Below are 13764 nucleotides of genomic sequence, written 5' to 3'. Positions count from 1 at the left end.
TTTGTCTACCTCATCATTTAATGCTAAAAACATCATCACTTAATGTTGATAAAGTCATTACTTAACGTTGTTGACCTAACAAATGTCTAATTTTTTAAACGTTAAGTAGCTATTTGAAATGCTATACAAATTTGGGACTAATTTGAAATAACCCCTAAAATATTGGGTAGTTATCCTACTTAACTTACAAAAACAAAATAAATTAAGATTTTTGATAATTATATTTGATTATTTAAAATTAATTTTTTAGTGAAAAATGAGGAAAGTTCAAAATTTGTTTGGGTTTTCCTACTGCCCCAAAATATTTGATTGCAGCAGACAAAGAAATATTGAACGAGTGCTCTGAAGAAGCCCAAGACAGAGGAGGTGGAAAACACAGACGACGACGGCGGTGGCGGCAAACAAACAGCAAACAAGACGAATATGGCGGAAGAGGAGAACGGCTATCCAGATAGCAGGCAAGAGCAAGAAGAAGCCCTCGTCGCTCTGATCGAGCATCGCACCCGGGAAGTCCACCATCTCCGCCAGCGCGTCAACTATTACAAAACTCAGGTTGCACCCCACCATCCCCTCCCTCCCTCCCTCCCTCCCTCCCTCCCTCCCTCCCTCTCTGGTCATTTCGATGGTGACATATTGGGGTTTTTAGAAATGTTGGTTTCATTGTTTGTTTGTATTCATTTGGTGTGCTTCTGCTGCTGCTATAAAGTTATAAACTTTGAATTATGGGTTTTCAGTCTTTTGATTAACCTGCTGCTGCAATGCTTTTTAAGCTTGAAAGTTTTAATCTTTTTGCTAATCCCAAATTAGAACGGTTTACAAAGTTTAATTAGGATTTAGGACTGCTTTTTGATTAATTAAATGTATTGGTTTTATGCCCTAAGCTAATATCATGGCAAATGCACACCCGGGTTTGATCACAGCACAAGAAGTCTTTTTAGGGTTCTTGAGATGAAGTTAGAAATAAAAAACTCATTGATTTTGAGTCTGATCATAAACACTGCTATTTATGACTTTGCTTTAATGTATGGAGTTGCCTTGATGGCCATTGATTAGCCGAATGGCCTTGTTTAAACTCACTGTATATGAAGTTAATTGCTGCAAATTCAAATCACCAAGGGAAGACAGTATACCATTTTCTTAGGGGTAATGCTAGGGAGACCAAATTTCTAACCCAAATTTTGTAAGCCAAATGATGTGGACATTGACGATTGGATTATTACAGGTGTTGATTAACGTGCTTATTTCTTTTTGGTGACACATCATTTGGTTTAAAAATTTGGTCTCCCTAGCATTAACCTTTTCTTAGATATGCCCGAAATTATGAGCGTTTCTATGTGTTTTAACTTATGAGATGCCTTCCGAAGGGAATTATCCACTAATTATTTATTTGGAAAAGGCATGCAGCTTGGAGAAACGGAGAAGAGGTTAACTGATGCCGAAATTAAGTTGGCTCGACTTCGACGCCAAGACAAAGTAGGGTCAACCAGGAGTTCCCCGGGTGGTGGAACGAGAAGTCCAAAGGTGGAGCGCAGATCAACAAGTCCTATACATTTAAATGAAGGTTCTAGACACCAGCATCAATCGAAAACAGAACTTTTCATTCCTGCAGTCAGCTCAAAAGTTTCCCATCCTACAATGGTGGCAGGTTCTAGTGGGAAAAATCCAGTTAATTCTAGTGCTCAAGCAAGTCCATCAGTTTCTTGTCAGTCTATTAGTGCTAACAGAACGAAAGGCGACAAATCGTATAGAAATTCTTCAAAGCAGGACGTTGAAGTTCAAGATAATGGGAAAAAACGGAAATTTGGTAAGACTCTAGCATGTTGACTGGCCTCATTGTCCATATTGTGTTTCTTGACTGCCTGTTTCTAGGCCACATATTTCAGCTTTTCTTTGTGTGTGATGCTAAAATTGTATGTATTTCAGAACAGAAAGAACACAAAGAATTAGTCCCGTTGGTTCGCACTAGCTCTCAACCATGTAAAATCAACTGCTATGCGAGCAGTCACATCTCAAGTCAGCACAAGAGAAAGTTGAGAAGTCTTTCTTTGTGTCCAGTGAATGATCAGCTTTTTGTGACCAGGTAATTAACATGTTTGCTGTCTGAGGAAGAAGGATATGTTCTTTATTATATTAGTAACATTTTTTTACTTGTCATCAATATCCATGATATCTGTTGTGTTTATTTCACTCTTTCAGGATTTCACCTTTGAATATGTGGGGGTACATATATTATAAGGAAAACTAATGAAAAGGGTTTGAAAACTTTGAGTTTTAATGATAAGGACAAAATAAAGGGTAAAGTGAATAGTACCAGGATTGACTTTTTAGTGTAAAAATGTGGTTTTTCGTTAAAGTGAACAGTACCGGGTGCTTTTCGTTAAAGTTCCCTATATTATATGGTTATATCCTCGGGTTATAAGATTAACCCTGTTTTCTTGTGTCCACATCTTTTGGTTAGTAGTTGTCTTTGGGCTAGAAATGGCCTCTAACTTTAAATCTGTAACGTATATATCAAATTCTCAAAATATCAGGTATCTTTAACCCTTTCAGGTAGTTGTACATAGTAATGTGTATTGAATTATAAATTACAGATTATGGTCCTGCTTCGGAATATGTATATGTCTTTCTTTTTCATAAGCTGGTAGTATTCTCTTGTACTCTGTTAAATGAAATTGAATCCTCATCCTGATATTTTATGTTATTAAGAAAAATAATGGTAAAAGAATTTGTGTAAGCAGCCCAACAAGAGGCAACGACATAAATTTACACTTAGAATTTAAGTTTAAAAGAAAGCTTGAAGTATATTGCACCGTGTCCTACAATTGGTAACTACAAGATGCATCAAACGCTAGCAAACCTGATCAATTTTAACAAGTGCTTTGGAATGTTTGCAGTGCTTTGGATGGAGTAGTCAACTTCTGGCAAGTTCAGTCCAAAGGGTAAAGTTCAAATTCATCATGTTACATTATTATTTCTTAACTTCACAATTGTGTTGTCGGTAGCAATATAAAGTGGATTGACATGAGCATAAGGTCATATAGTCGAGCTTTCTCCTTTTTTTTTTAATTTTTAATTTTATTTTTTTATTTAGGAAAAGCATGTATTTGAGCTTATAGTTATATGATTACATGCCTTTGATAGAGATGTATTCTGACTGGTGGACTGTATTTCCTAAATTGACTGAGGAGGTGCAGTATCTCTGTGTTTCAAAATCGGTGTTGGTATCTATGTGGCTGTGATTCCTTGGTCTGTTTAGAAAGGCAGACCTGTGATTATGTTTTTTTGTCATGACCTCTGGATTTGTAAATTCTTGCAGTTTCAATTTTTCATCTCATGTCTTAAATATTAGTTGCTTAGCCACTTTTGCAGTGCTCTTAAATTTGCAGACATGCGCTTCTACTTTGCACAACTGATCGGGCGTCCCTTTTGTTTCTTTTAATTGCAGGTCTAGTGCTTCTCGACTTAGTTCTACTGATTGTGCATCTCCAAACAGGAGATGGCCAGAAGATATCGCCTGGCACCCTGATGGAAACAGAGTATTTTCTGTGTATAGTGCTGATGGTGGCGACTCGCAAGTATCAGTCCTAGATTTAAATAGAACACAAGGGGTAAGGGCCACCTTTAAAATTAATTGCTCCAATTGTGTGTGGGGTACACTGAGCCCTGAGCAGCATGCCCTCAGCCCATGAGTTTCCCAAATTTAGAGAATTGACATGCCGATTCTTGGCTTTTTGTGCATTGACAGAAAGGTCGTGTTACTTTCTTCAAAGATAAACCTCATGTGAGAGGGATCATTAACAACATAGTTTTCCCACCCTGGGAGGATACCTGTTTTGTCACTGGTGGTAGTGATCATGCTGTTATAATCTGGAAAGAGGCTGATGCGGAGAATGTATGGAAACCAAAGACACTGCATAGGAATATGCACTCATCTGCTGTTATGGGAGTTGCCGGGATGTTCCAAAAGCAGATAATACTATCAGCCGGAGCAGACAAGAGAATTGTTGGGTTTGACGCTAACACAGGAAGAGCAGAGTTTAAGCATCAGATAGAAAGTAAATGCATGAGTGTCTTGCCAAATCCTTGCGACTTCAATATCTTCATGGTTCAATCAGGGTGAGAAACACTGATTTTTCATCTAGAATTTTCATATCATCAACTCGTGTGCTGTCTTGATATTCGCCTTGTCAGTGCTCCTAGAACTGAATGCCGTTTTGTTCACCTCATGCATTTGCATGCTGCATCATATTATTTGTTAAGATGCCTCACGGTTTTTGACATGTGTTTGTATTGTTAACCATCAGAAATCTTTTGGAAGAACCCTTGGCTTTCTAGACTTGATTAATAATCATATATTAGAATAACTTGATATGAGTGTACATTTTGGACGAAGGGCTTTTCTTCAGTTACGATTTCTATGTATTCTTTTACGAGCTTGAAGTTATTAACGTTAACCTGTTTTATAACACGCAGGACCCATGAGAAGCAGCTCCGACTATTTGATATCAGACTGAGGCAAACAGAGATACATGCTTTTGGGTGGAAGCAAGAGAGCAGTGAATCTCAGTCAGCTCTGATCAATCAGGCTTGGTCTCCTGATGGCTTATACATCTCATCTGGTACGGCAGATCCATTGATCCACATATTCGACATCAGATACAACGCCAACAAGCCTTCTCAATCCATAAGCGCTCATCAGAAACGGGTTTTCAAAGCTGTATGGCTCCACTCATGCCCCCTTCTCATTTCCATATCTTCTGATTTGAACATTGGTTTACACAAAACCACGTAGACGGTTATAAAACGTTCCAGCTGACAGATACTACTAGCCCGGAAGTGAAATTCCCTATCTGGTTCTCTGTTGTCCTCATTTTACGTCGGTCCTCAAAGATCTATTACTTGTTTTCAAGAGTAACAACTTTCATAGTGCATTTTTGTAAGAGTCGAGCGTAGGCATGCTGTCGAGATGTCGGAGAATTGTACGTAGTTTTTTCGACGGGACGGTGCTGATAAGTGGATTAGAGTATATTTTAGATGCAAATTTCTTTGCGGAAATGGAGGACATGATGCTAAGTGTATTTTTAAGTACGCAATGGCTGCCTTCATTTTCGATGTGCTTCTGTGGAAATCAAACGCTAACCTTCATCTCATACACGACATGTCGTTTTACAGAATTGGGCCCATGGACCGGATGATAGATAATTCGGCAGTCCAAAGTTTGCAGAATTGGGCCCATGAACCGGATGATAGAAACACTTTTATTTATTTGAGCCCTTCGCCACTTCTTATCGATTGTATTAAAAAAAACATTTGCGAGAATGATTTAAACTTGAGTGGAATATATCAGACACTATTCTAACTAACTTGACAAAATTCTACACACGTACGTTTTTAAGTTCTCGTAAAATTTTCTCATAACTCCATCATCAAAGTTCTAAGTATTTACTAATTAAATTTGTGTTTAACATTTTTTATGACATTGATCCTCTGAACATTGGTCATGTGCATTACACGTGACGAGACGGAAAATTGTGACAAATTGATATTCGTGGTACAATTAAAAAATTCAGTAGGCTTGAGCGAAATTGAAAATTCGACAGAAGAGAACCACAGTTCAAAGATCAAAAGGAACACAAATTTTTTATACCCCAAATTATGAAATATTGCTTCGTTATTAAAAGTCAGAAACCTACGGGAAATATCATCATTAAAATTAATTTATTATGTTGTTGTACGTTCTTTTAATCACAAATAATCACCTAGCAGTACGGTCCAGTGATATATTTCTTTAGTTGTAAGTAAAATGTTGTAATTTGTTTTCCATGGATAGCAAGTTCAATACCAAATTATTAGAGAATATATTTGCTCACCGATCACTACCCTCAAGTGATGGTGATGCTTACTACCATATTTATCACCGTTAGATAAGTTTAAATTTTGAGATCTATGCAATGGATAGACACAAATCTCAAAATTTAAAACTCATCCAACAAAGATAAATAGGGTGTAAGCATTATCGCCACTTGAGAGTATAGAGCAAAAATGCACTGTGGCTCGCACAACTCCTTACTTTTAACGTAAATACATCGTCTTATGAAAATTTTAATATGAATAAGCATTCTCTTAAATAATTCCGAGAGGAATAAAAAAATAAAATATATTGCAAGCAAGTATTTTTAGTGAGATCAACTTACTTGAACACATGTTTACCGTCATGTAATATTTCAATCCTACAACACATATCGCATGTTAAATTTTTTACTCATATCATTGTTTTATTGAACCAATACGTCATTGTCAATTCGTTGTCTGTAGATTCGAGTAATGCTAGGAGACTAAGGCATGAAAGTTGATAATTGGTTTATTACTTAAGCGTTGATAAACGTGCTTATTTCTATTAGTGACACATTATTTAGTTTATAAATTTAGTCTCTTTAACATTATCCTGTAGATTCTTTTTAAGTTCTAGTGACAAAATTTAGTTTTGGTGGGAAGCCCATAATGACACGTAACGTAGGGCTTCACCTTCTCCTGCCACGCGCAAATTTTCCGACTCCTAAATATTTCCAATTCTCCAGAGACGCTCCAAGTTTCCTCTCCTTTGCATTTGGTGAGTCCCAAATTTTCATTTTTCTGAGTTTTTTATTTTTATTTTTTTGGGTACGATTTATGCATTTCTCTGATTTCTTTTCAGTGTTTAAATGCTCGTCCAACTGGTTTTTTTGTTCACCTTAAATTTTAGCCTTTTTAGTGACTTTTGAGCTGAGTTGGTGAATTCCTGTGTCGAATTGCGTTAAATTGGACATAAAGTTTTGGGTTGATGTTGTTCTGAGCTGTGATTAACATTGATGCATTTGTTGGTTTTTGAGTGTTACCTGGTAACTTTTTTTTTATATAATTTATATTTATTTTGTAGAAAAGGGAAAATGTAGGTCAAGAAATTGGGTTGGAGATATTTCACATCATGATTTTGTTGAATTTGGGTGATTGGTTGAAGGGAAGATGCAAGCAAAGCTTTCATAAAACCATAACAAGATTTATCTTGTAGTGCAATCTAGGGTGAAATGTGACACTTTTTAGTACTCTAGATGTAGATATCTGAAACCACAATAGGTAGGGTTTACTTTTCAGATGGGATTCCCTGCCTATCCCCGAGCGGATTCATACGAGGTGATGTGAGGAAAATTGGGTTGGAAGTTGTTTAGAGAGCTGTGAAATAGTGGTAGAGTTGTTGAATTGCAATTATTATGCCAGTTTAGATTTCCCTCCAACAATGATTCAAGGACTTGTAGGAGTTTTGCTATGAATTTCCCTAATTTAGTTTCAGATTTTTTACCTCTGTTTCTTGTTCTGGTTATGAAATCGTTAATGGAATATTGCTTTGTCTGGCATTGCCGAAATGGTGGCTTGCTACTTTCCTATTAGTCTTCAACATGACTGAGAGAAGATATGATGGATTTGAAAACAAGGGGCCGATTGTATACCACACGAGTGCCAAGTATTACCCTGCTCCTGCCCCTTCAAATTATGCGTATGACCATGTTTCTGCTTCTGCTTGTGCTAACGAGGATCATGGGGTGCATAAGGACCCTCTGGGTCTGGAAGACTTTTCCGGGTATATATTTATGTGCAATGGAAGAACAAAACCGGAATGCTACCTATACCGTGTGTTTGGACTTCCTGCTGGAAGAAGGGAAGTTATAGAGAGGATCCGGCCAGGCACAAAGCTGTTTCTGTTTGATTATGATGTCAAGTTTCTTTATGGGGTGTATGAAGCAACCACTGCTGGAAAGATGAACTTGGAAAGAACGGCTTTTGGTGGAAGCTTTCCCGCGCAGGTGAGTTTAGTATTGCTTTTCGTATCATCTCCTACTGCAAAAGGGTCTTTGTTTAAGTTAAATGGGAAGAGAAAATAAGCCTTCGAACCATGAAACTCTAGAGAGTTTTACAGTGCACATTGTTTTAAACCACCACTGACATAATAATATGCTTGATGAGTTGCCTTTTAGAATTTCCCGCCTTAATATAATGTTCAGTAAGAACTAATTAGTATTCACTTGAATTTTGTGTATAGGTAAGATTCAGAATTTACAAGGAATGTCTCCCCTTGCCTGAGAGTGATTTTAAACATGCTATTCTAGATAACTACCAGAAAGGCTCCAAGAAGTTTAACCCCATTCTCAATTGCCAACAAGTAAGTTTCTTTGGTATCGGAATCAGTTCCATTTCATCCTTCTCGATTGGATTGCCGTCACTTGATCAACCGTACTTATTTTCCAGTTGATTTTATTGTGCAGGTAAGCCATTTGTTATCACTGTTTCATCCTCTAACCACACAATCAACTGTCAAATATGACAATTCCTATATAAAGGATCAATACCCAAGGCTGCCTCCTTCAGGCGCTACATACTATAACTCAATGCGTCTCAGTCAAGCCCCACAAGTGTTGGTTCCTCAATATGTTCCACAGGCAGTCCTAGTTCAGCAGCGGGATGGTCGTGGATCCACAGGAAACACGGGTCTTTTCCATCATGCAGACCAACCTGCTGTGCCAAATGCAGGTTCACAATCAGCAATGCCAACCCAATCTACGGAGGAACAGTTTCAGTCCCCAGCAAGCCTGCCTTCCATGAAGGATCCAACTGCATCTTTGATATATGGCAGTCTTACTTCACCAATGTTGGAGTCTCAGCCTCAGTATATTCAACCGAGTGTTGTACACCAACAGCCTGCTAGCTATGGATACATGTCATACATGGGCTACATTTATCCTGCTGTGCAACAGCAGCAAGCTATGCCAGCTCCAAATCAGACATATTATTCTGCACAAGTGGCGCACAGTTACTCGGCTGAACTACCTGCCTCTCAAGCACCCACATCATATGAAAGGTACTTATCCTTAGGTAGTTTGATTCCCCTGTTGCAACTTGCAACCCAAAGGATGCTCTTTATTTTTTGTTGGATAATGTATGCCAAAAGTTATATTATTTTAGATTATTATTATTATTATTATTTTAAACTTGGAGTTTCCCTGCTCCACCAAGCAAATTGCATCGCTAAATGGAGATGCTAATCAAAGAGTATTTTTTGAGAAGTTACAGTACAGGTTCTTAAAGATACAAATATTTACTAATGCAGGAAAGGTTTGGGTGACTTTCCTTTGAAAGAAACAAAACATATTACGCAATTTGGGACCTGTTATATTTGATTTGTTAAGCGGAGAGTTTCATTGCATGTGATCATGCTTAAAAACAACATCCCGGATATTTGCTCCACACTCTCTTTTCAATTTCTTAACTTTGTTGTTAGTTCTTAGAACATCTCTTCGTTTTGACTAGTCTTTATTATATAAACTGAAATTATCACGGTCCTTGTGTTGCAGCTATCACAGGCACAAGGCCACACATGATGAAGTTCCTACTGATCAACAAACGAGCTTGGGATATGGGTACAATCAGTTACCTTTGGAGACGGAGACTGGAACTAATTTACAGCAGGGGAATGCTGCCGAATACTACATCTACCAAGTGCCTACAGTCCAGTATGTTTCATCACCTACACAAACCACACACCTCAACAACATTGGAAGCACCTGAGCTTCCAGCAGGGACTCATCATCATTGAACTCCGCCCCAACCTACTAACCTAGTGTCAAACCGGTTAATTGGACATCTCAAACATGCTGGTAAAATGAGCATGGCTTTGCCTGGTTGTTATCACTTCACCTATTTAGTTCAGGTTCTCGGTTTAGAACGATATATCAGTTAGTTATAAATAGTTACTAGGAATGATGCATTAGCACTGTAGCTCAGGTGGTAAAGGCTGCTAATGTACCCTTGCAGAATAGTTGGTCCTGAATCTTTAAGATGCAAAAAACTACATTTAAACGAATGCTTCGTGTTTAAGATGGAAAATGCAACTAGTAGATGATTCGTTCTTCTCGTAATTGCATTAGTGCAGGATGATTTGTGGATCAGCTTAGAAGTGATGCTGCAGAATTCAACCCGAAATCGAATTCCCATTCTAGTACTCATTTTACTTGTCTGGCAGATGGATCTCTACTTTTGTTTTGAATTCGTTCGATTGTTGATGAAAACAAAAAAACGCGGATTTCGTATGAGGTCAAAAAATATTCTCAACATCAGCATTATTTCGTATCATTTCGATTAGCATGTGGGAGGGAGGCATCTTCAATCCCTGTTTTCACCAACTGCTATGGTATCGTGCAGGCATGAATCATTTGGAAATGGGGAAATTGACATTGACCTTGACCTTAACCTTGACCTAGACCTATCCATTGTATTTCCACTCTCCAGCCATCTTGTCATGGAGAAAAACTTGCGGAACGGTACTTCGACCATGTTATATGCACGACACTTTTTACAAGTTGTATTTATTTTCGTCTCACTCGACTTTCCACAATTCATTCAGTATAGATATGTCCTAATCAGACAGCTTTACTGAATATCTTCTGCGACAGCATCAGGAAGACTGAACCAATGAGGAACCATGGTTGGGAAGAGGAAGTGGATTCACATGTAGTATGTGAAATGGGGTCAGAGTCAGACAGAGAAGTAGATCATCCACCATCCATGGTCTGGTGGTTGACCTCAATGCTCGTTGACTCCAAGACACTCTTTCTAGCCAGGAGGATTAAGAATGTCATGTCGCCACGCTTTCATTCCACTCTTTGGTGGAATAGCAACTTACATGAAATGGATTTGCTGTCGTTATGGTGTTTCAGGTCAATCATGCATTGTAAAGAAAAACTTACATATACATGACAATGCATTATTGAATCGAGACGCTATATTATGTTAAACTCGTTTCATCTAAGTCATTCTCCCTTCATACTGATCAAATTTTCTCACTTTAATCACGTGATCTAACACGAGGTGATAAAATTTCATTATCCTCTAATCATATGATCATGTGTGATATAAATCATATAATGAGAAAGATAAACACATCAAAATTTAAAACACAATAAGGCAAATGTCCACCACCTTGGATCATGTGTATCCAACTAAAATTCCAGGATGAAATGGACCAAAAAGGCTTTTGTCAAGTCGATGCCATTTTTTAATTTATTTTTTGTTGTTTTGGATAGTCGTATAATCCGATTCTCATATAAGAATGTATGATTGGTTAGGACACTGTCACAATATCATTTATCTTGTGATCTTATCAACTTTTGATGCCCTAAGTTTAGCATTGCAATAGTCTTTTTCTATTAGTGGGGTACGCCGTACACATTGAATATATTCTCTTATCAAGATTGAGTCTCAGTAGCACTATTGTTCAATAAATATTTGTTACGTATTTAAAAACGCACAATCAATAATTGGGACGTGATCAATTGAAAACATAAGAGAATCTCACACATTACATATTCACAGTAATAGACTCCAAGAAATTCCACAAAACTAAAGTTGAAGTGCCACATAGGATTTTTTGTGCTCTAACAGAGTTATCAAATAAGTATTCAAATTTAGAAAATGTCATACACTCTATATAATTAGAGACTCTCTATCCCACTTTTCAAACATTATTTTTATTATAAAAATGTCTTTGTCAACTTTTTTTTTTCCTCCCAAAGATGAAAGTAATAAAGAAGCACTAAGATTTGCGGAGTCTGTTGAAGCAAAGTTGTGAATCAACAAATTTTAGTTTTTAAATTGTCATGTGAGCAAACAAATTGTATTTGAAGAGTCACATTTAGAGCTGGTTTGGTATTGCTGTGCTTTGAAAAAAAGTTGATGTGAGAATAAGCGGCTGTGATGCGAGAATAAGCGGCTGTGAAATAAATCAGCAGAATGTTTGATAAACTTTTTTGTAAAAGTGCTTTTGAAAAAAAATGCAGTCTGATAGTGGGTCTTTTCATTAAAGGAGCACTGTAGCTCCGGGTGCTTTGAAAAAAAGCCAGTTTTCCAAAGCTGCAAATAGCAGCTTCAACTTTTTCCTTTGATTTCAGCTTATTTTCACAGCAGCTTCTAAAATAAGCCCTTTTTTTTTTCAGTTTACCAAACACCTAAAACCCTCACAACTTTTTTTCATGGGTGCTTTTTTTTAAGCACATCACTCCCAAACCACCCCTTAAAGATATTAACTTAGAGCATTTCCAATAACTCCCCTAAATATGACTTTTCGAATACAAATTTGTGGGCTTATGTGACAATTTGAAGACCAAAATTTGTTTTAGCAGTCAGCAGACCTCCAATTAAACAGCTATGCATGCCCCAACATCCTCTCCAGATCCTTTTAGTGAGGATTTTGAAAATCTTTAAATCGTGTCCCTTTAACGTACATAATGCAGTTAGTTTTTCTCAAGTACTATTTGTATTTAATTTTAAACAAAAATATTTAAAATGATTTTTAACTGTATGATTTACAATAGACGGATATGATTCACAAAACCTAGGATCCCGGAAAGAGGATCCGGATTCATGCATGCCAGCATCCCCTTTTCACTTTTGCTGGCCATGTCTACTTGGTGTCTCTGCCTTTTCTTTTTCTTCTTGTTTAATAAAAACAAAAATTTATTGACTTTAATTAGTGTAATCATTTAATTAGTTTTGCTTATTGAATCATTATTCCTCGTCTATATGTATCATTATTCGTAGTGTGTTCTTAAAGAAACAAAGCCGCCATTATATACAATCTTTAAATTTCATGATTACAACTATTTTATATATGCATTAAAACTAAACCCATTTTAAACGCCAGCCTTCGTAGTTCAATTCAAAATTCGAAAGCAAATTAATAATCTAAAGTTTAAGAGCTTGTGCAATATTTTCACATGTAACATGCCCTGCTAGATTAGATTCAATTCGAGAGAATAAATTTACATTCAACGTGTCACGTAAAGAGAGATAAATAAAAGATGACATACATTAAGTTTTAAGTAACATTATAGTTGTGTACCCATTAAACGATGGTCAATACATGAATTACGATCGTTCGTGTTAGCTAATATCAATATAATTGGTTTATATTAATCTATCCTACAAGTGGCAAACATCACATGTGATGAATTCGGATATCCAGTCGTATGCTCGGACATTTTTCAAAAATCTCGACGGCGAAGGCTTGTTTTTTTATTTTTTATTTGGTTTAAATGGCAATATAGTTTTATTATTGTAAATTTAATATATTGACTCGGTATTTTCGTCCGTCCCAACTCCCAACAAGAAAAACAGAAGAGAAAAATAATGAAAAGTTGGTATACCAGCCGGAAAAGAACTTCTCCGTGATTTCTAACTTTTTCAGTTTTTGTGTCTTCTCTCGTTCAAATTTGTCGGAAATAATTTTCGCACTCTATTTTTCTGTGCTTAAAGCAAAGGTGAATAGGATAACATAAACAAGAGGAGGAATACACATTAGAGAATGAGAAAACAGAAGTGTAAAAAAAATCACCAACATGCAAATAATTGCGGATTAGGTCGTAGTTCATGAGTGCTATGATCTTCTTGATACGCGAATAAGTCTTAAGTTCGAATTTATCACTATCAAATTATAAATGAACCGTTAATAATTTGCAGCAATAATGTAATAAGTCGTATATGAATAAGATGTACTTAATTCATTATGTAATCTCGGAATTGAAATATGTGCCGAAGTTAGAAAAAAAATCTTTCATTACACACCATTCAGTTCGGAATTTTGAATTTCTTCTGTCGTGGTAAAACTACGTGACATTCATGCAAGCTCACAATTATAATTTATTCATACATGTAAAATATAAGACACAATAGTAAACTCCA

At 36.7% G+C, this 13764-nt stretch overlaps 2 protein-coding genes across 3 annotated transcripts; both read left to right on the top strand.

Moving 5' to 3' along the window:
- The first annotated feature begins 250 nt into the window (after nt 1-250).
- Nucleotides 251-5150, top strand: LOC103454885 (uncharacterized). Of its 2 annotated transcripts, none has more exons than XM_008394478.4 (7): nt 251-552; nt 1405-1804; nt 1924-2080; nt 2895-2939; nt 3446-3608; nt 3746-4116; nt 4474-5150. In XM_008394478.4, exons 1-7 carry the CDS (start codon nt 424-426, stop codon nt 4790-4792), a joined length of 1584 nt encoding a protein of 527 aa, XP_008392700.3. In that variant the 5' UTR covers nt 251-423; the 3' UTR covers nt 4793-5150. The 2 variants fall into 2 exon arrangements, with proteins under 2 accessions (XP_008392700.3, XP_028947914.2); XM_029092081.2 differs by having other exon boundaries at nt 281-552; nt 1397-1804.
- A 1332-nt stretch (nt 5151-6482) lies between these two features.
- On the top strand, nt 6483-9892 carry LOC103454883 (uncharacterized). The gene is made up of 5 exons (XM_008394477.4): nt 6483-6610; nt 7426-7838; nt 8075-8194; nt 8298-8890; nt 9384-9892. Exons 1-5 carry the CDS (start codon nt 6502-6504, stop codon nt 9595-9597), a joined length of 1449 nt encoding a protein of 482 aa, XP_008392699.3. The 5' UTR covers nt 6483-6501; the 3' UTR covers nt 9598-9892.
- The last annotated feature ends 3872 nt before the right edge of the window (nt 9893-13764 follow it).

This window comes from Malus domestica, chromosome 14 (assembly GCF_042453785.1).
Source record: "Malus domestica chromosome 14, GDT2T_hap1".
NCBI classification, from domain to species: domain Eukaryota; kingdom Viridiplantae; phylum Streptophyta; class Magnoliopsida; order Rosales; family Rosaceae; genus Malus; species Malus domestica.
This window is presented reverse-complemented; position numbering and strand designations above follow the sequence as displayed.